Here is a 20,707-nt window from a genome sequence, read left to right on the forward strand (position 1 = left end):
AGGGTGTAGTCGCCGCAGAAGGCAGAAACAAGATGCTGTTTCCCTTGTACGTGGCATTAAAAGCAAACTCCTCTCCCCTGCAGTTATGCTATTTCTGTGTCCTGTTTCTGAGCATCCTTTATCTAGGGTAAAAGGACTGACTCTCCTGCCAGACTGCAAGCTACTAAAGGTAAGCCCACCCATCTAGGGCTGCACCCTGAGCCCCCATCAGGTGCAAATCAAGAGCCCTGAAAATATTTATGAGGGAGATGGACCGTCATCCTCAGGAAAACCAAAGAGATGTCTTATGGTTTGTAGCAGGCCTCTGCTGATCTTCTCAGTCCATTTCAAAGTAAATCTCTTGCAACTAAAACTTTAGTCATAACTTAGAAAATAAACCTCTGTAAAGAACCTATAATACACCTGAAAATCTCAGTTATATTTTCCAGTGCAGGGGCCGTCTTAGTATCGATACTGTCCTGCATGACAGAAAGTGGACCCACGGTTCTTTCTACTCTGTTTTCAAAAAGCCACAAACGGGGTTTTAAGGGCTCAAACCTGTCGGAGCCATACACTTGGGGAGAACTGGCAGTTTCTTCCCTGAGATCCTAGCTGCTGACACGCTTGACCCACTCTCCTCAATTTCTCTGCGGCTTCAATGTCTCTGCCGTCAGCTTCCTGGGAACGTAAGTTTTCACTGATACATGCGAGAGAGGCTCAATAAAGTGGCGCGTGTTTCCTGAGCACATTTTTCAGATCCCTCTCTCTCCTCTCATGCCCTCTCTCTTTGACATGGTCCATTTATATTTCTGCAGATGCTCTGTTACAATTCTAACAGCAAATGTTTGGGATTAGCTGTCTTCACATTAATACAAACTGCTTTTGAAAACTCCTCTCTGTTCGTGGCTCTTAAATGTGGTGGAACTCTGTCACAATTTTATGGTTTTAAATCAATACTATTACATTTCTCCCTGCTAATCTGAGCAAGTCAAAACTTTGTTGCTTACACTTCATATCACCAAACAGCCATGTATGAGGCCATTGGAGTTTCCCTCTCATCCTGTATTAAACATAGAACGTCCTATTTGTATACAAAAATCACCACCTCTGGGTTGACTATTAACCATCCTTCCACAGTGGTTTTTCTCATATTGTAAAAACAAAACATATAGGCTCAGGTGGCTTTAATAATAAAGTCACATCACAGAATAGAAATATATCACAGGGAAACAGATTCGCTGCTGTCAGTACGGGAGTTCATCTTGTCACTAGAAACCCACCTGGGCTGCTACTTACTTAGTCTGCGCTAATGTGATGTGTGGTTTTCACAGAGCGTCTATGATTATGACAGGCGGTGTGGTTGTTAAACAGTCCTCAGTACCTACAAAACGGAGAAAATATCCAGGACTGTTTCCCGAGGGCTCTCAAGGGTTGAAACAGTGACGCTTGATAAAGAAGAAATGGTGCACACGCACGACAGAATACCACTCAGCCACGAAAAGGAGCGAAGCTGGGCCGTTTGCAGAGGTGTGGGTGCACCTGGAGACTGTCACGCAGCATGAAGCGGGCCAGAGAGAGGAAGGCAGATACTGCACCGTATCTCATGGATGTGGAATCTGAAGACAGTCTTATGTACAGAGCAGAAAGACAGACCCAGACAGAGACACAGACGGAGAACAAACCTCTGGATCCCCGGGGGTGGGGGGAGGGAGGGCAGGCAGGGTGAACTGGGGGACCGGGGTGGCCATATACACACTATTGATAGTATAAAGGAGATAACTAATGAGTGTGTCTAAAGTGTTAGTCGCTCAGTCGTGCCCAACTCTTGGCAACCCCGTGGACTGCAGCCCACCAGGCTCCTCTGTTTATGGGATTTTCCAGGCAAGGATACTGGAGTGGGGTGCCACGTGCTCCTCCAGGGGATCCTCCCAACCCAGGGATTGAACCCGGGTCCCCTGCACTGCAGGCGGATTCTTTACCAGCTGAGCCACTGGGGAGGCCCTAACTAACGAGAGCCTACTGTGCAGATCAGGACACTCCACTGTGCTCTGCGTGACCTAAATGGGAGGAAATCCAAAAAAGAGGGGATGTGGGTTATACTGCGGCCACTGGATGCGAAGAGCTGACTCACTGGAAAAGACCCTGATGCTGGGAAAGACTGAAGGCAGGAGGAGAAGGGGATGACAGGATGAGACGGTTGGATGGCATCACCAACTCGATGGACATGAGTTTGAGTAAACTCCGGGAGTTGGTGATGGATAGGAAAGCCTGGCGTGCTGCAGTCCATGGGGTCGCAGAGTCAGACACGACTGAGTGACTGAACTGAACCGAATGTTCACACGTATAGCTGATTCACTTTGCTGTACAGTAGAAACTAACACAACCTTGTAAGGCAACTATATTCCAATAAAAGAGTTTTTAAAAAAGCAACCCCACAGAGGGAGTGGACCCTGGGTGTGCTGGTTTGCTCCTGAGTAAGTGATATGGAATTAGCATTAGCTAGCTCAGAGCGGGGCGGGGGGGGGGGGGGGGGGGGCATTGCTCTGGAGTCAGCAGCCCCATGACACAGAGTCAACACAGGTGGGTGGGGACACATGGTCACGCCTCCAGCGGCCCTGTTGAGCCCGCCCACCGTGGGATAAAGCGCAGAGCTCCAGGTGGGTGTCTGGAGCGTCCCGTCCAGCCCCAGCTCTGCCACTAGCCCATCTTACGATCTTGGACATGTCAGCGTCTCAGACCCTGGGGCTCTTCATCTAAAAGATGACGGATACTGTCTGTGTGGTCTCTAAGACCTCTTCCAGCGCCCAAATGTTATGACTCCCTCCTTGTAACCTGTAATATAGAGAATCTGCATTCCTGTACTTGTCAAGGAACCCAGATTAAATCCTAATGAAACTTATGGATTTCCTACCCAAAGTTACAGAGAACTGCGTTATGACACCCAGACGCCTTCCAACATCCCTGCCCAGGGCAGCTCTCAGAGGGCTGTTCACCAACACCACACAAGCAGACTCTGGATGGAAGTGATTTTCGGCTTTGTATTTTGGTCTGACCGCCTCCGCTTGCAGTCCACAGCATCACAAAAAGCATCAGCGAGAAACGCACTGCACTTAACAGAGGCTGCCCTTGGGTATACTGCTCACTGCTCCGACGCGGTGCCCGCTTTAGGAGGACCTGCGGGAGACCTCTCTGGGCTCAGCGACAGAAAGAAAAGCGTCCGTCTGAACAACAGGGCAAGGGCTTTTGTCTGTGGTTTGAGCTCACACCGAGCCCACCCCCCGGGCAGCCAGCAAGCTCCAGCTGGCCACCAGCCTGCCTTGCCTTCCGACCTCGCCTCTGCCTTCACATCCAGTGTCTACCTTCTTTTCTTTGCCTCCATATCGGGACTTACTCATTTTTAAATCTCATATTGAATATATTTGCCAACCTTGCTGACATCTTCGGGAATAAGAAGGGGTATCAAGAAGGGAATACTCCCAGAAATGTGAGGTTCAGAGCAAAAGCCCACAGAGGAATGACAATGAGGCCGTCGCAGACCTATGGGCTGGAGCTGGCGAGGGGCTGCGACCACAGGCTGCGGCTTTCACGTGTGGATCTGTCCTGGCTTCTGAAAGTGGACCCGTGCCTGGTTCCCTAAAGCCTCAGTTCTCTCAACTCCAAAAGTAGGAGGAGACGACTTTCATTCCCAGTGTAAAATCATTAGAAATATTCTTTTAGGAGTGACTTTAAAGTGAAACATACGCTTTCATGCATTTCGAGCTACAAATAAAAAACATTTATCAATAGCAAATTTGCATATAATGCATAGGCACACTAAAACAAGAGAATCAGAATATTTCTTGCCCAAATTAAACAAAGTTATATGCACATGGTTGGAAATGCACAGATTCTCTTCAAAAAAGTGCTATGACTCACAGTCCTAATATCTCTGCTATGTCAGTGATTTATAAAACCCTTTAGTAAAGGCAGTATGTGAGATACAATTGAAAGCAACCTCTCTAAGAAGTCCAAGGGACAGACTGCAGGAGCCGTTCTGCGTGGCTGGTTTGGACTGCATTCTGATGCATGCTTGTCACACATGACTATTGTGTGTTTGCATTATTGCACTTTAAAATGGGCAAGCTCGGCAGGGGGCAGGAGGATTGGGGAGTCATTTAAAGGGGACAGAGTTTCAGTTTGGGGAGATGAAAGCCTTCTGGAGATCGGCAGTGGTAATGACTGCACAGCAAAGTGAAGGAAACACGCAATGCTGCGGAAAGTGGTTAAAATGGTAAGCCTTCTGTCACGTGTGCGCGCGCGCGTTAGTCGCTCAGTCGTATACGACTCTCTGCAACCCCACGGACGGTAGCCCGCCAGGCTCCTCCGTCCATGAGATTCTCCCATGGGTTAACATTCCCTTCTCCAGGGGGTCTTCCCGACCCAAGGATTGAACCCAGACCTCCTGAATTGCAGGCAGATTTTTTTTTACTGTCTGAACCATTAGGGAAGCTCTATGTTATCCATATTTTACTACAACTTTTAAAAGTTCTAAAAAAAAAAATGTTTTAAGAGCAAACTGCTAAATCTGATTCTCTTCACCTAAAACTTTACCTTTCAGTTACAGTTGCGATAAACATCAACTTTGTCACATTTTCCTCCCCTTCATTCCTAAAACTGCAGGAAAATGACTAAGCGGCCCCCGTTCCCGCTGACTGTGAACATACACTGAAGCGCGATGTTGAATCCATTCTGGCTGTAACACGACCTCAGAAACAAGACGAACTGAAAACGAACGGCAACAGCTTTCACTCCAGCTTCTGACCTGCTCTTTGCGTCCACCCGTGACCTGTGACCCTTTCACAGAATTTCACTCTGTCCCAGAAAACAGCCAACTTGCCCTTTCCCGGCCAAAATCTGTCACCGTAGCGGGTTCCCAGCAGCAAGCAGAAAACGTTGGTTCTCTCCTGGAACTGGAACCCGGCCCGTTCCAGCGCGAGGGCTCGCCTACCCTTCCGAGAACCAGTTTCTGCAGCTTCTGGCGCGGCCGCCCGAGCATCCTCTGTCCCGCGTCCGGGGCCATCGCGCGCCGCGCAGCCCGGCCACCTCCTCCTCCCGCGGCTCTCGGGACCACGCCCCCCGCGGGGCGGGCCGGGCTCGGGCCGGGCCGGCGGCGGTCGCCGCACTCACCCACCGCGGGAGGGGCGCGGGGGACCAGCGCCGGCTGCACGGTCAGTCCCCGCAGAGCGCTCGGAGCCCCAGCAGGCGGTGCGCGGGATCCAGCCAGAGTCCACGTGGACCGAGTCAAGTGTCCAACACTGTCCTAAGAGTCAGAGGAGCCCCGAGGGCGGGCTGTGACCCTCCCCGCAGCACACCTGCCGCCCCCCCACCCCCGGCCATCGGTCATTTACACTGAGAGGGGAGACATGCGGGGTGCTAGGGGGCTAGAAAGGATGCCTTATCTTTTCAGGTGCCCAGGTCAACTACACGCGCTGATTATGCAAGAATCACCTTATCCGGTTTTAGTCCTTTGAGTAATCCTTCCACACGCACGCACACACACACGCACTCGAGTATGTACCGCTGCACGCAGCTCCACAGGTGCACACTCTCCCGTGCACACCCACTTCCTCTCCCACCTACTGCAGGCCAGCACGGAGGGCGTCCCATCTGAGAATCAGGAAAACCTGCTCTGCTGCCTTTGCGAACTGAGTCCCCAGCTTCCCCGGAAGAATCAGCCTTTTGTGGCTGGTGTCAGGCTTTGCCTTGGTGCGGCCGGAAGCATGCCCAGTCCAGCTTCAGAGCCGCCTTGGAGGGCAGGGCAGCTGGTCAGAGGTGTACCTTTGCGGGTGAAGAGTTTCCTTTTTGAGCTTCTTTTTAATAAACAGGCTCCTTCTCTGAAGACCTAAACATCAGTTCAGTTCAGTTCGGTTCAGTCGCTCAGTCGTGTCTGACTCTTTGCGACCCCATGAATCGCAGCACGCCAGGCCTCCCTGTTCATCACCATCTCCTGGAGTTCATTCAGAATCATGTCCATCGAGTCCGTGATGCCATCCAGCCATCTCATCCTCGGTTGTCCCTTTCTCCTACTGCCCCCAATCCCTCCCAGCATCAGAGTCTTTTCCAATGAGTCAACTCTTCACATGAGGTGGCCAAAGTATTGGAGTTTCAGCTTCAGCATCATTCCTTCCAAAGAAATCCCAGGGTTGATCTCCTTTAGAATGGACTGGTTGGATCTCCTTGCAGTCCAAGGGACCCTCAAGAGTCTTCTCCAGCACCACAGTTCAAAAGCATCAAGTCTTCGGCACTCAGCTTTCTTCACAGTCCAACTCTCACATCCATACATGACCACAGGAAAAACCATAGCCTTGACTAGATGGACCTTAGTCGGCAAAGTAATGTCTCTGCTTTTGACTATGCTATCTAGGTTGGTCATAACTTTCCTTCCAAGGAGTAAGCGTCTTTTAATTTCATGGCTGCAGTCACCATCTGCAGTGATTTTGGAGCCCCCAAAAATAAAGTCTGACACTGTTTCCACTGTTTCCTCATCTATTTCCCATGAAGTGATGGGACCAGATGCCATGATCTTAGTTTTCTGAATGTTGAGCTTTAAGCCAACTTTTTCACTCTCCTCTTTCACTTTCATCAAGCGGCTTTTTAGTTCCTCTTCACTTTCTGCCATAAGCGTGGTGTCATCTGCATATCTGAGGTTAACATGTGATATGAAAAAACCCACCAACTAACAAATAGGTTTTTTTAAAGTCAAGTGTTAGTCACTCAGTTGTGTCTGACTCTTTGGGACCCCGTGGACGGTAGCCCACTAGGCTTCTCTGTCCATGGGGTTTTTCAGGCAAGGATACTGGAGTGGGTTGCCATTTCCTTCTCCAGGGGATCTTCCTGACTCAGGGATAGAACCCAGGTCTCCAGCATTGCAGGCAGAGTCTTTACCATCTGAGCCACCAGGGAAGCTCTGTGTGACAGATAATAGACGTCATGGTTAAGGATGTGGACATGGAAATATATTGGTAAAAAATTATAGGGCATGAAAAGAAGGAATCAAAGACAACAAGGAAATTCAAGACTGAAATGGACCAAAACTGCCCTGTTTGGGGCAGCCCACATGATATAGTCCTGTCCATCTCTTCCCTCCTCTAAAATGCTAAGCATGTCTTTTCCAATAAATGAAAATAGTTGAAGTACAGTTGCTGTTTCTCAGGAAGTTACTATTCCAGAAAAATGTGGTTTTCCAAAACAATTTTGCGTTCATTTCATGGCTTCTGGAGCTGAATGTTCTTTTTCTTGAATAAATTAACATGCATTTATCCATGTAGTTGTCATATTTATGTGTAACTGTGCAGAAGTGTATATACACATACATATTTACTTCAGATAAACAACACAGAAGAGAGTTTTGGAAGAGTAACCACTAGGTCAGCCCTCTGGAGGGGCATTCTAAGGTGTGATATTACTAATCAGACCTTCCATTAGAAAAACTATTCAGATCTGAGAAAACAGGATTTCTAAAAAGGAGCGTCACACACCCGCCATGATGTGTGAATCTTTCCTGTTCTGGAGCCGCCGGCAATCAATGCAGTCTAAGGGGGAAAATCACATATTGAGCTGTTACTTTGGGAACAAAGCAGGGTTTGTTTCATAAGCCAATCACGGCAACAGAGGAGAAGTCCTCTTTTTAAAACTCTCTCAATCACTGGTTTGCTCCTGAACACAGGCATAAAATAGGAAAATTAATAGAAACTGGTGTTCTTCCTATTCTCACCAAATTTCTTGTCTCTTATTTTTATTGGACTAGGCAACCCCTCACATTTCAGTCTTGAATTCTCCTTTTGTCAAATCGTCAGAAATTTAAAAGAAATCTAGTGTATTCCTTTTCCCTAAAATCAATCCACGTCTCACCCCTTGGAAAAGTCCTGGATCTTGACATCTACTTGCCGTCGCTCACAGGAATGAGCGATCTCTCTTGGGAGCTACAAGAACGTGAAGTTACTCTTCACTAACAGAAGACCCAGCTCACACCTCTGAGAAGACCCAACGCCCAGCCCTGGGCCCGCTGTGGCCCCCCCAAGGACAGGGGAAAGAGAAGTTTACAGGTCGTCAAACCCTCCTCCCTGCTGTTTGGGGATGGTGAAGGAGGAACTTAAACCTGGACTCTCTGGTCCTTCATTAACATTTTGTTTCGATGTTTGTAATAGTCCTTTGCTTTCTAACATCCAGGCTTGATTGGAACTTAGAAATGGTTACTGAATTTTTGTGTGGGGGTGTGTGAGGCTCCGGTGTCATCTCCAGCGCATGGGGCTACAACCGGAAAGCGAATTTGCAGGGTCTGCCTCCTATCCAAGCCCTCGGGAAAGATGCTTATCTCACATGAGAGTGTTTTCAGCATAGCCAGCGTCAGGGTCACCTGGGTGTGGTTATCCGGAGAAAGAAAAGTGAGCTCATTTGGGGCACAGACACGTTCTCAGATTATTTTCTGTGCAGAATAAGATAAAAGGCTTAAGAAATGTGTGAACATCTGCTTCTAAGGGGTCACCCAGCTGGTGTACTACCTGAACGTAGACATCCCACGAGTTAAACAAGAAGCATCTCAGCAGCATGAAAATCAGCCACCGAAGCTCCTCCACACCGGACGTGTGCTCAGCTGCTCAGTCGTGCCCGACTCTGCGACCCCCTGGACTGTAGCCTCCAGGCTCCTCTGTCCATGGGATTCTCCAGGCAAGAGTACTGCAGTGGGTTGCCACGCCCTCCTCGAGGGGAGCTTCCCGACCCAGGGATCAAATCCGCGTCTTCTAAGTCTCCTGCGCTGGCAGGCGGGTTCTTTACCACTAGTGCCACCTGGGAAGCCCCCAAGGGTGACAAAGTGACTGCTCAGCACCTGGTCTGGTCGTTGATTATGCGAAGCATGAGGTCTGCCTTGGCTCTCCTGGGAGGAGGAGTCAAGCCCAGGTTAGATGAAGTCAAGCCACAGCGGGGCAGGGAGACAGCCCAATGAGAAAATGTCATCTTTCCTGCGCCACACTTTACCCGAAACGCCGGACACAGGGCGCTTGTGGACAAGCCTCACTCCCTGTCGTCTCTGGGGGCGGTGTGCCCAGGTTCTGAGAGAGAGAGAGAGAAGGGGACAGGAGGAAGGAAGCCGAGGGCCTGTCTAAACTCTCCCCACCTGAAACCATCAGGCTTTTCATGACAGTATTTTGGGGTATCCCAACTGCCATTCAATTCAAACTTCCACGGGAATTGGAAGGTAATTATCTCAGGCTTAGCCCTCTGGAAATACGTTTGACCTGTGGCTCAGTCACGGTCGTGTTAGATCCAGTGGCTTGTGAAAATAAAAAGCTTTCACTGTTGATAGAATTTCATTGCAGGTTTATGGAAGTACGTGAACTGAATGTTGTCACGGTGACCGTGGCAATGAATTGCCTCTTATTTTGGGCCATGGAACATTGTCACGGCAGTCTTGGCTTACTCATCTTCCAAATACATTCTTAAAAGAAATTATTTTGAAAAAGAGCTATCACTGTTTGCTGGTCCCTGCTTGAAAGGAATTGTCAGACGGGCCTCTATCTTCCAGCAGGAAAGCCAAAATGCGAGGGCAGTCAGGCCCAGGGAAAAAAACACCACCAGCACCTCAACAGAGCAGCCATTTCCTGTTTCAGTGACACCATAATGCCAGCTTTGCAGCATTAGGCCCTGTCTTCCTCCGTAAAACCTGGAATTCTACTCCTCTGGGGCCCCCCCGTGGGATCAGACAGACCATCTCAGAGCTGAAGTGTCCGAAAGCATCAGATGTGTCCAGCTCACGACCAGCAGGTGCTTGGAGCCGGGGGAGGGTGTTGGGTGATGGTCTGGCACCACGGGATCAAATAGGGGCCATGGGGCTCCCTAAGCACCCCAGCTGGAAGGTCATTATATTTTGAAAAGCGCAGTGGAAACCCTCGATCGTGAATGAGCCCCTTCTAATAACATGGGGGAAAAGTCTGTGGAAAGAACCTGGGGAACACAAGCGACAAGTCCATCTATATCCTCATGAGTGTATATGCGTGTGTGCTACATGCATGTATATTATAGACCGTGCATTTGTGTGTGTTTATATGTATGTATAAACATATATAAGGGAGACAAATCTGCTGAGACGATCTGACGGTTTATCTCCGATAAAGGATGACAGTCCCATCCTTTCAGCAGCCGCCAGTCGGGTGACCTGGCCTGACCAAGGTCACATTCACCGAGTGGCCGGGTGGAGCCTGGGGAGGGCCTCGGCCCAGGCCTGCGGGCTCCTGGTCTGCCCTCTTTTGATCCCAGTACACGATCACCCTCCTAGTCAAAGTCAGTGCTGTTGCAGACGGTATGCTGCTAAGTCACTTCAGTCGAGCCCGACTCTGTGTGACCCCATAGACGGCAGCCCACCAGGCTCCCCTGTCCCTGGGATTCTCCAGGCAAGAACACTGGAGTGGGTTGCCATTTCCTTCTCCAATGCATGAAAGTGAAAAGTGAAAGGGAAGTTGCTCAGTCGTGTCTGACCTCTAGCATGGACTGCAGCCCACCAGGCTCCTCCGTCCATGGGATTTTCCAGGCAAGAGTACTAGAGTGGGGTGCCACTGCCTTCTCCGGTTGCAGACGGTATAAAAGACGGTAACCGTGTTCTCAGGGAGGAAGACAGCCCTAAGTGAAGTCACGTGAGAAGGATCCGAGTACGAGGGCGGCATTACATCTACGAGAAAGGAGCATGGAGGCCTCGTCCTGTAGAAGCGGTGGGGGGTGCTGGCACCGTGAAGGCTGGGGCATCCCTAGACCAGCCGGCCATGTTCCCAGGCAGTGGGCCACAGAGAGCCGGGGGCAGCTCCCGGGTGGGGCTGGGCAGCCAAGCAGCTCCTGCTCTGACACTGTTAATCCCCCCTCGTGGAGATGAAACGGCACTCCTGACTGCATCTTTAGGTCCTGGCTGGGAGCAGACATGTTAACATGGAGTCTCACATGAAGCCAACGGATAATAGGAATAGTAATAAAAAACAGTAGCTTTCTTTAACATTTTGTAGATTACAAAAGCCACAGTTTCCCATGGTTTAGAAGATGCTGCCCTAAACTGCAGTAGAAGGTGTGAGATGGTGAGCTGGAGCTTATAAGGGGAACTGAAAAGCTTTCTGTTTGCTTGAAGGACACAGGACTACCCTCTGGTTGCACGCCAGAGCGAAGGGCTCGTTTCCTTCTGCCTTCAGTCCCTTGTCTATGAGAGCAGTGAGGACAGGAAGGAACAGTGACCCCGGGGAACTGGCTGGCCAAGGGCAGGTGCTCAGCTCTGATACGTGGAGGGAGCAAGTGGGAAGGGAGGGTGCTGGCCGTCACCTCGGCCTGTTAAAAATAGAGCACTTCCTGCTTCCCCGGTTCACTGGAGGTCAGTGTCACAATGGCCATGATTATGACTGAGACGTTTACAAGGTGAGCTACAAACGTCAAACAAATCTCAGACCTTTTGGGTTTCTCGAGTGTATAATTATGGTGACATCTCTTATGCTGCATTGCAAATTGCAATGATTTGTCAGTTAATGAATTGACTACTTCTTTTCATGCTACTTGTCACTACAGGCCATTAAATGCCCCCTTCGGTTGGTGAAATTATCTAAGACATTCAGTTCAGTTCAGTCGCTCAGTCGTGTCTGACTCTTTGAGACCCCGTGAATCACAGCACGCCAGGCTTCCCTGTCCATCACCATCTCCCGGAGTCTGCTCAAACTCATGTCCATTGAGTCAATGATGCCATCCAGCCATGTCATCCTCTGTCCTCCCCTTCTCCTCCTGCCCCCAATCCCTCTCAGCATCAGGGTCTTTCCCAATGAGTCAACTCTTCTCATGAGGTGGCCAAAGTATTGGAGTTTCAGCTTTAGCATCAGTCCTTACAATGAACACCCAAGACTGATCTCCTTTAGGATGGACTGGTTGGACCTCCTCGGAGTCCAAAGGACTCTCAAGAGTCTTCTCCAACACCACAGTTCAAAAGCATCAATTCTTCGGTGCTCAGCCTTCTTCACAGTCCAACTCTCACATCCATACATGACCACTGGAAAAACCATAGCCTTGACTAGATGGACCTTTGTTGGCAAAGTATTGTGTCTGCTTTTTAATATGCCATCTAGGTTGGCCATAACTTTCCTTCCAAGGAGTAAGCGTCTTTAAATTTCATGGCTACAATCACCATCTGCAGTGGTTTTGGAGCCCCCCAAAGTAAAATCTGACACTGTTTCCACTGTTTCCCCATCTATTTCCCATGAAGTGATGGGACCAGATACCATGATCTTAGTTTTCTGAATCTAAGACATTAGAGTTATCCATCTGTTATTAAATTCCAGACATCTGCAATATAATCACCCAGTGATTATAGTTATTTTAATATTTTAGGATGACTTGAGCCTTAACTATTTCTTAAGATATGATTATTGCTTTAGGAGCTTAGATTTCTTTAGAAATCACAGAAAAGTAAGAACCAAGAAAATCACCTTGGATCCTAGAACTTAATGAAAATCCCTAAGAATTTTGGGATTTTTTTTTTTTTTTCCTATAAATCTTTTCTGTTTTGGCTGGGGAGAGAGAAGTAAGCTATGCTAAAACTTGGGGTCAGCTTTTTCCCCGAGGGTTAATGCTTAATTTTTCTCCAGATACCCCAAAAGGAAATTTACAGTTATGACCTCAATCAAAGGATTTTCTTAGCTCCACATGGGCCTCTGAGTAGTTGCCACTGAAGCACTACACGCAGATAGGGAAAGACCAACAATTACAGAAATGTGGGCATGAGACTGTATTTGACTCAGGAACGGAGTGGAGACAAGTGCAGAGGTCCCACTGTGCTGCCTTTTAGATGCAGGCATCTCCCCTGCTGTTCCAGAACCTTCCCTAGGTACCCTACGGGCCTCGACAGGCAGATGTCTGCACCCACTCTGCAGTCCAGGCCTGCCTTCCTTATCTGCCCCAGGTCTGCTGGTGGGCAGGGGAAATAACCCCAGCCCCACACAGATGTCCACACATCCACTGTGGCCGGAATGAGTGAAAAGCCTTAACCAGGAGCTGAGTTAGTGGAGGTGGGGGTGGCTCAGCTCCACAGGAGAACTTCTGCCCCTGAAAACAGACTGAAAACCCAGATTTCCACTTTCGATCCCCTCTGCCCCACCTATCTGTTAATGTCACCTGTCACCTTCACCTTTGGAGAAGGCAATGGCACCCCACTCCAGCACTCTTGCCTGGAAAATCCTCATGGAAAAGTCCATGAGGTCGCTAAGAGTCAGACACGACTGAGTGATTTCACTTTGACTTTTCACTTTCATGCACTGGAGAAGGAAATAGCACCCCACTCCAGTATTCTTGCCTCGAGAATCCCAGGCATGGGGGAGCCTGGTGGGCTGCCATCTATGGGGTCTCACAGAGTCGGACACGACTGAAGCGACTTAGCAGCTTCAGTAGCAGCACCTTCACCTTATCAACACCATCAACAAGATGCAAAGTACTTCTGTGAATACTTTACCAAGTGCCTCAGTATTCAAGGCTGCTGCTGCTAAGTCGCTTCAGTCGTGTCCAACTCTGTGCAACCCCATAGACGGCAGCCCACCAGGCTTCCCTGTCCCTGGGATTCTCTAGGCAAGAACACTGGAGTGGGTTGCATTTCCTTCTGCAATGCACGAAAGTGAAAAGTGAGAAAGTGAAGTCCCTCAGTCGTGTGGGACTAGTAGCTACCTCACAGACTGCAGCCCACCAGGCTCTTCTGTCCATGGGATTCTCCCATGGAGTGGGGTGCCACTGTCTTCTCCCAGGATTCAAGGCAGAGGCAAGGAAAGATTGATGAAAAAGTCAAACAGAACAAAAATCACCCTTATTCCAAGGCTTCAAACCCTCAGAGGATCCACCTGGTCCCGGATGAGCAGATCCAAGCATGGTCACCCAAGGCAAGATGGAGAAGAGAAGCCAGCTCGGGCTCCTCCTTCAAGCTCCAGTCCAGAGCAGGTTTCGGGACTCCGCTGGGGGCCGCCTGCCCCACTGCGGTCTCTCGGGCGGCCCCGCTCGCCAGGAACTCCGGAAAAGAGAGCGGCCGGGCTAATGCCGACCAGTGTTCACCGAACGGCCGCTGAGTCCCGCGCACACCAGGAGCGCTTTGAAAAGTTCCTTTTCAGAGGATTGAGTGTGTCATCCCCTTATTTAATTCATTTAATGTGGAGGTATCTGACAAAAGAATGGATTGTTTCTCAGATTACTAAGAATCAACACAAAATAGATACGACACCCACGCCCCGTGCAGTCCGGCCGCTGGCGGAGGTGCGCGCGAGGTGCCGTTTGCCCCCCGCCTCGCCCTCCGCCGTCAGCCTCGTCTTCCCCCAAGACTCGCCTGGCCTCACGTCCTGCCCGGTGCCCCTGGAGAGGCCTCGCTCCTCAGCTGCAACAGCAGGGCACCCGTCGGAGCCGTCGCTTCTCTTGATTTGTAAAGTTCCCCTCAATCAGAGGCTCACTGAACAGCGCCACTGTCTGAAAAGGGCATTTGGTTCATTCCAGAGCAATGGGGGAAAAAAAACAGAAAGAAGAGGGAAGGACCCCAGACAGCCGTTGCAGGGGCAGAAGCCGCTCTAAACAAGCTGCCCTTCTGTCCTGTGAAGGGTGAGTGCTGGCGGAAAGAAGCCTCCCCCCTCCGGAATTTTAACCTCCTCTGCCTTCTCTTTTTAAATTGCTTCTTATAATCCTCTTGTCAATGCAGGAGACACGGGTTCAGTTCCTGGGCCAGGAAGATTCCACGTGTCTCCGGACAATGAAGCCCGAGCCCCACAGCTACTAAGTCTGTGCTCTAGAGCCCGGAGCCACAACCAGTGAGTCCCGCATGCCTGGAGCCCGGGAGTCCCACACACCTAGAAGCTGAGAGCCGTGCACACCTGGAACCCTAGAGCCCTGCACACCTAGAACCCGAGAGTCCCACACACCTGGAACCCAGGAGTCCCGCACACCTAGCCGCACACCTGGAACCCGGGAGTCCCGCACACCTAGACAGAACCCAGGAGTCCCACACACCTAGAAGCTGAGAGCCTCGCACACCTGGAACCCTAGAGCCCTGCACACCTGGAACCCTAGAGCCCTGCACACCTAGAACCCTAGAGCCCTGCACACCTGGAACCCGGGAGTCCCGCACACCTGGAGCCTGGGAGTCCTGCACAGCTGGAACCCGGGAGTCCCACACACCTGGAACCAGAGAGTCCCGCACGCCTAGAACCCGGGAGTCCCGCACACCTAGACAGAACCCGGGAGTCCCACACATTTAGAACCTGAGAGTCCCACACACTTGGAATCAGTGAGTCCCGCACACCTAGAACCCTGGAGCCCCGCACACCTAGACAGAACCCAGGAGTCCCACACACCTAGAAGCTGAGAGCCGTGCACACCTGGAACCCTACAGCCCTGCACACCTAGAACCCGAGAGTCCCACACACCTGGAACCAGTGAGTCCCGCACACCTGGAACCCGGGAGTCCCGCACACCTAGACAGAACCCAGGAGTCCCACACACCTAGAAGCTGAGAGCCCCACACACCTGGAACCAGTGAGTCCCGCACACCTGGAACCAGTGAGTCCCGCACACCTAGAACCTGGGAGCCCCGCACACCTGGAACCCGGGAGCCCTGCACACCTCGGGCCCTGCTCCCCGACCAGAGCCCAGCGCAGTGAGAAGCCCGTGCCCCGCAGCTGGAGAGCAGCCCCCCTCGTTGTAACTAGAGAAACAAACAGCCAGGAAGACCCAGCTCAGCCAAAATGAAATCAATGAAGAGCTTCCTGTGCAATCAAATGAAGAGTGAAACCGTAATAGAAAAGGAGGAAATTCAATCACTGTCATGCTGGAGGCCGCGAGTAGGTTTATCCGGTGAAGCACGTTAAGGACGAGCGGCTCTGTGCCCATCGGCTTTCCCTGACCTGCCTGGTATAATATCATGCTTCCTGTCAAAGGCATGAGCGGCGCCTGCTCACGGTCCACAGCTGAATCTGCGTTAGGGCTTTAAACAGGAGACCCCGTAATGCTCCCAGTTGGGGTACCAATCTAATGCGAAGTTTCGGAAGGTCTTACCGAAAGTAGGCGTGGAGAGAGGGGGAGAGAAGGGGGGGGCAGACTCGACACTCACGGCTGCCCGCGCACTTTCCCCACGCCCTCGGGGTGTGCCCGGGGCGTGCGGTGTGGGCTCTGATGTGTGGGTTCTGTCCTCAGTGGGGCTTCCCAGGTGGCACAGTGGTAAAGAGCCCACTTGCCAATGCAGGAGACGTGGGTATGGTCCCTGGGTCGGGAAGATCCCCTGGAGAAGGGAATGGCAACCCTCTCCATTATTCTAGCCTGGAGAATTTCATGGACAGAGGAGGCTGGCGGGCTACAGTCCGGGGGTTGCAACTGAATATGACTTAGCAACTAAACAGCAGTCCTCAATGTGAGAAGGAACTCCTGCTCATCATACCCAGGGTGAATCTGAAAACACAGCCAACCGTTTTCACCCACTCAGGAGCCAAGAGCCCCAGAGGGGCACTGGCTGCCCAGAAAGCCGCTCCTGGGCTCCCAGGAGCCTCGACTTTGGATGTGATCCAGGCCTGATAGAAACAGCCTCCTTGAAGAGCGTTCGGGTCCTGTCTGCGGCTCTTGCAGGTCACACCTCATGGGCCTGGCCTCTGACTGCTGAGGGAACGGTTCACAAAGGGCCCCGCACCTCCGTCTTTCTGGACCCTGAACCCCAGGACTCCGTCTGTCACCCACCAGGCTCCTTTTCTTTGCCTTCGTTCATTTCTACGAGTGAGAAGAATCACTGCTGTTCAGTGTGGCTGGTCTAAACGTGGATTGTGATGAAGTGTAACCAGTGAGCTCGATTTTCCAGCAGACACGTGCTTCCCCGTGCATCCCTGGGCTTCCCTATAAAGCCGAATAAAAGTTTTGCTAAGACTCATCAGCTGAAAGTGAAAAGTGAAAGTTGCTCAGTTGTAGTCTGACTCTCTGAGACCACACTGACTGTAGCCCGCCAGGCTCCTCTGTCCATGGGATTCCCTAGGCAAGAACACTGGAGTGGGTGGCTGTTTCCTTCTCCAGGGGATCTTCCTGACCCAGGGACCAAAGCTGGGTCTTCCACGTGGCAGGCAGATTCTTTACCATCTGAGCCACCAGGGAATTCTTTTCTTCAACAGGTTATAAAATAGACTGAGAAAAGCTTATGAAGAAAGTATGAAAGGCCAACTTCCTGCCACTACAACACATCTCATTTTCCGAGTTTACTGACATTAGGGTTCAGTGTGAAACGGTATGGACATCTGTCTAGTCACTAGGCTGAAATAATTAGAACCATCCTGAGAGTTTATATAACCAGAGATTGTCGATCATTCACTTTTCATTACACAATTTTTATGTCTAGTAAGGAAATCTAATTCACACAGGATGATGGTATTGAGGACTTTTTTCCCAACCAGATTCTTCAGATTGGGCTGCTAATAAAAATACAGTGAGACTCAGAGAGGAAAACCCTAAGTATGTGAAAAGTAAAATGCTGGCATTCAGTAATAAGTGTTGTTTATGTCAGCAAACAAATGCAGGATTGGCCACTCATGGCCCAGCTTCGTCTGCTCCAAAATTACAGGTCCTGGAACACAGGGGCTGTGCAGGCCCCAGTCCTACAGTGAGTCACCGAGAAGCCGTCACTTCTCAGAGCAGCTCCCAAACTGCATGGGTTCTGGTGGCCCACCACCTTGATAGGGCCAGGGAAGCAAGACTCTTATGAGAGTCCAACATGCCGACAACCAGGAGCAGTTCTGTCTAGTATGAACAGAACGTGGTTTGATGCATTCACGTAAATTAAATAAGCCTGACCCGCACCCAGGCTTCTGTGACCTGTTTGGAACCCACAGGGATCGGGCCATCGTACCTGCCAAGCCCGTGGAGAATCTATAGGCCGGACAAGAAAAGCTGCCCCCGTTCCGTGGGCGCAGGTCGAGTTATTATTGCTGGGAGACACAAAACAGCTGTAAGTCCATCTTATAACATCCCTTATCTCTAATGTCAGTATTTCAACCAGACAGCTGCTCAAAATCCTACAAGAAATCTACCTCCACCTAAAATGATTCATTTAGGCCAGATTCCTGGAAAAGCTTCCAGCGGACCCTGAACCCCACACAAGCTGGCCGGCCGCCAGCCCCCTGACCCCTGGCGTGGACAGCACTGGCTGCCCGGCGTCGCAGCCCTGCCCAGCTCTGATGTCTCATTTGCTCATTGTGAAGGCAGAGAAAAGAGATTTCAAAGAAGTGCTGTGCATGAGGTCACATGCATCACCTCCCACCTCCCCAGTGGCCTCGGATTCAGAATAAAACTCAGTCTTCCTGGATTGCTGGGTGACATTCCCAGGGTGACGCGCAAGACAGACCCCTGCCGTACAAAGACGTTATTACACAACTCCAGGCAGTTCTGGGTCTCACCCAGAGCATCGGAGAATTCAAATCGTACTGGGGGAGGGGGGGTTTCCACTCTTCCAAAAGCACACCACAGCTGGCTCTGCTGGCCTTTGGGCAGCATAAAATAACCCCCGAAGTGAAAAAGACTTCACATTGAATGTTTTTGAAAAAATGTAACCGATATTCGCGTGGAGAAAAGCAAGCCACGGTGGTGTCACTTACCTCCGCCAACGCAGCTGTCTTCGTCTCGAGGGAGGGCGGGTCAACCTTGTCCTGTGGGGGCAGAGGGTGAAGAAAAGTCCTTTAAGTCACAGGACTTCCTGGACGGTTGCTGCTCGGGGAGGATGGCTACACGGACACTCACCAAGGCTGGCAGCTTTTTGTTTCTGAACATGAATCTCCACATGGCTGTCAATAACTTGAGGAGTTTCACTAGCTCTCAGAAAGCCCGTCAGTACAAACACCGAAAGAAGGGAACTTGCAAACTTTTGAGCAACTTTTACATTCAGCCAAAGGAAGTGATGTCCCATCCCCAACCTCAAGATGTAACCGAAAAAAAAAAAAAGTCACTCATTAATCTCCAGACGCACAGCCTTCAGCTAAGGAGCTGTGGTTATCACTGGGGGCCGGCCAGCATCTTAGGGTGACCTTGAGGCCCTCTGTCCTACGGAAGGTGCTCATTCAGCAGCAGCAGGCAAGACTTCTAACCTGTAAATAGGCTAACGGACACCTGATTAAAATTCCAATCACTTTCAGCCATAGGGGTTCGGCCTGGAGACGCACACAGCTCCCTGCCTCCCCTTGTCTAGACTCAAAACTCCCATAACCTGAAGACTTTACTTAGCGCCGTGACTTGAGGTCCTGAGAACAGAAACCACGGCTTTGCCTGCTTCTGCACACAGCATCCTGGGGGCACGCTTGTCATTTCCTGCTATAGTCTTCATTTCTCCTCTGTTCTCTGCTCCGAGGCTCAAATCCACTAAAACATGAGCTGGAGAAAGTGGGCAAACATATCTCTTTCACCCTTGACTAGTAACTGTGGCTCAAGGATCAGAAGACAGAGGGGCTGGGTCCCCCCGGACCATGACTTTGGCCCCCTCCTGCCTAACGGGCTACAGGAAGGGGCCCTGTGGGGACCCCAGCTCGAGAGAAGCCCGTGGTTACCAACACCGCGAGTTCACCTGCTTCACCAGCGTGTCTTCACGGTGACGGGGCAGCTGCCGGCCAGGGCTCCCGTTCCCTTGCGTCCCTGCCTCTCCGTGGTTCGCGTGTCTTCACACTGGTGACGGGGCAGGTGCCGGCCAGGGCTCCCGTTCCCTTGCGTCCCTGCCTCGCCATGGTTCGCGTGTCTTCACACTGGTGACGGGGCAGCTGCCGGCCAGGGCTCCCGTTCCCTTGCGTCCCTGCCTCGCCATGGTTCGCGTGTCTTCACACTGGTGACGGGGCAGCTGCCGGCCAGGGCTCCCGTTCCCTTGCGTCCCTGCCTCTCCGTGGTGGATGGAGTTTACAGACTCCCAGGTCCAGTGACACAGAGCATCTGGACGTGGAGCCCCAGCCCATCAGCGCCCGCATCGCCTCCAGGTGCGGCCAAGACTGCAAGCCCCGCTCCACGGCCGTGTGTCCTTGCTCTCAGACCCCCAGCTGGACGGTGAATGTTGAACGGCAGGAATACACTTCCTTCTACGTGACTGACTGCTCGTTTCTGCAGCTCCTACACCGGCCTTCGCCGCACAGGACATTAGGGGCAAACGTCTGTGGTCTCTCTCCCCCCAGTTTCTCCCTCCTCGGCAAATGTCCCCTTTCCTCCTGTGGGAAGCAGATTCCACGCAGTCTGGTGAAAGTGACCCCACCGCTGCAATCCCCCACCACGGGCAGGGGCGTGACTCAGGCCCCGTCATTCGCCAGGTGCCGTGCCCGGCACGGAACCCAGGCCAGGGAAAGCCTGTCCAGGCAGGAGCCACAGGGTCACACCGCAGATGCGGAGTTTGTTGGCCTAGAAATGGGCCTCGGATCAAAGAGGGAGACAGAGTCAGCGTCCTGCTGACAGTTTCAGGACCGTTAGGTTCAAAGCTGCCAGAAGTCATTTCTTTTCAATGACAGGAGGAGATAAACTGCCAGTCTGAGCAGCCAGACTGAGCTTCAGCCAGTCTGAGCTGGTTTCTGTAACTTGAAAAGGAGCCCTAAGGACATGGAAGTGGTGCATTCACAAATAAATGCCTAACAGCGAGAAATGGGGGCCCCCAAAGCCCCACAACTCCACGCGTCCACCTGCTGCCTTTCTCAACTCACAGCCAACCCCCAAAGGAACG

General features: G+C 51.3%; 1 protein-coding gene across 3 annotated transcripts in view; it reads right to left on the reverse strand.

Moving 5' to 3' along the window:
* RPS6KA2 (ribosomal protein S6 kinase A2) overlaps nucleotides 1-20,707 on the reverse strand; it is a 334,221-nt gene that overhangs the window by 262,371 nt on the left and 51,143 nt on the right. For 2 of the 3 annotated variants that reach the window (XM_068985383.1, XM_068985384.1), the window contains exon 3: nucleotides 14,646-14,654. In XM_068985383.1, the coding sequence (XP_068841484.1) occupies nucleotides 14,646-14,654 (9 nt within the window). Of the gene's footprint in view, nucleotides 1-14,645; nucleotides 14,655-18,620; nucleotides 18,672-18,762; nucleotides 18,833-20,707 lie in introns of those variants that run through there. The other variant, XM_068985380.1, reaches the window with a different exon arrangement.

Source organism: Capricornis sumatraensis, chromosome 13 (genome assembly GCF_032405125.1).
Source record: "Capricornis sumatraensis isolate serow.1 chromosome 13, serow.2, whole genome shotgun sequence".
NCBI classification, from domain to species: Eukaryota; Metazoa; Chordata; class Mammalia; order Artiodactyla; family Bovidae; genus Capricornis; species Capricornis sumatraensis.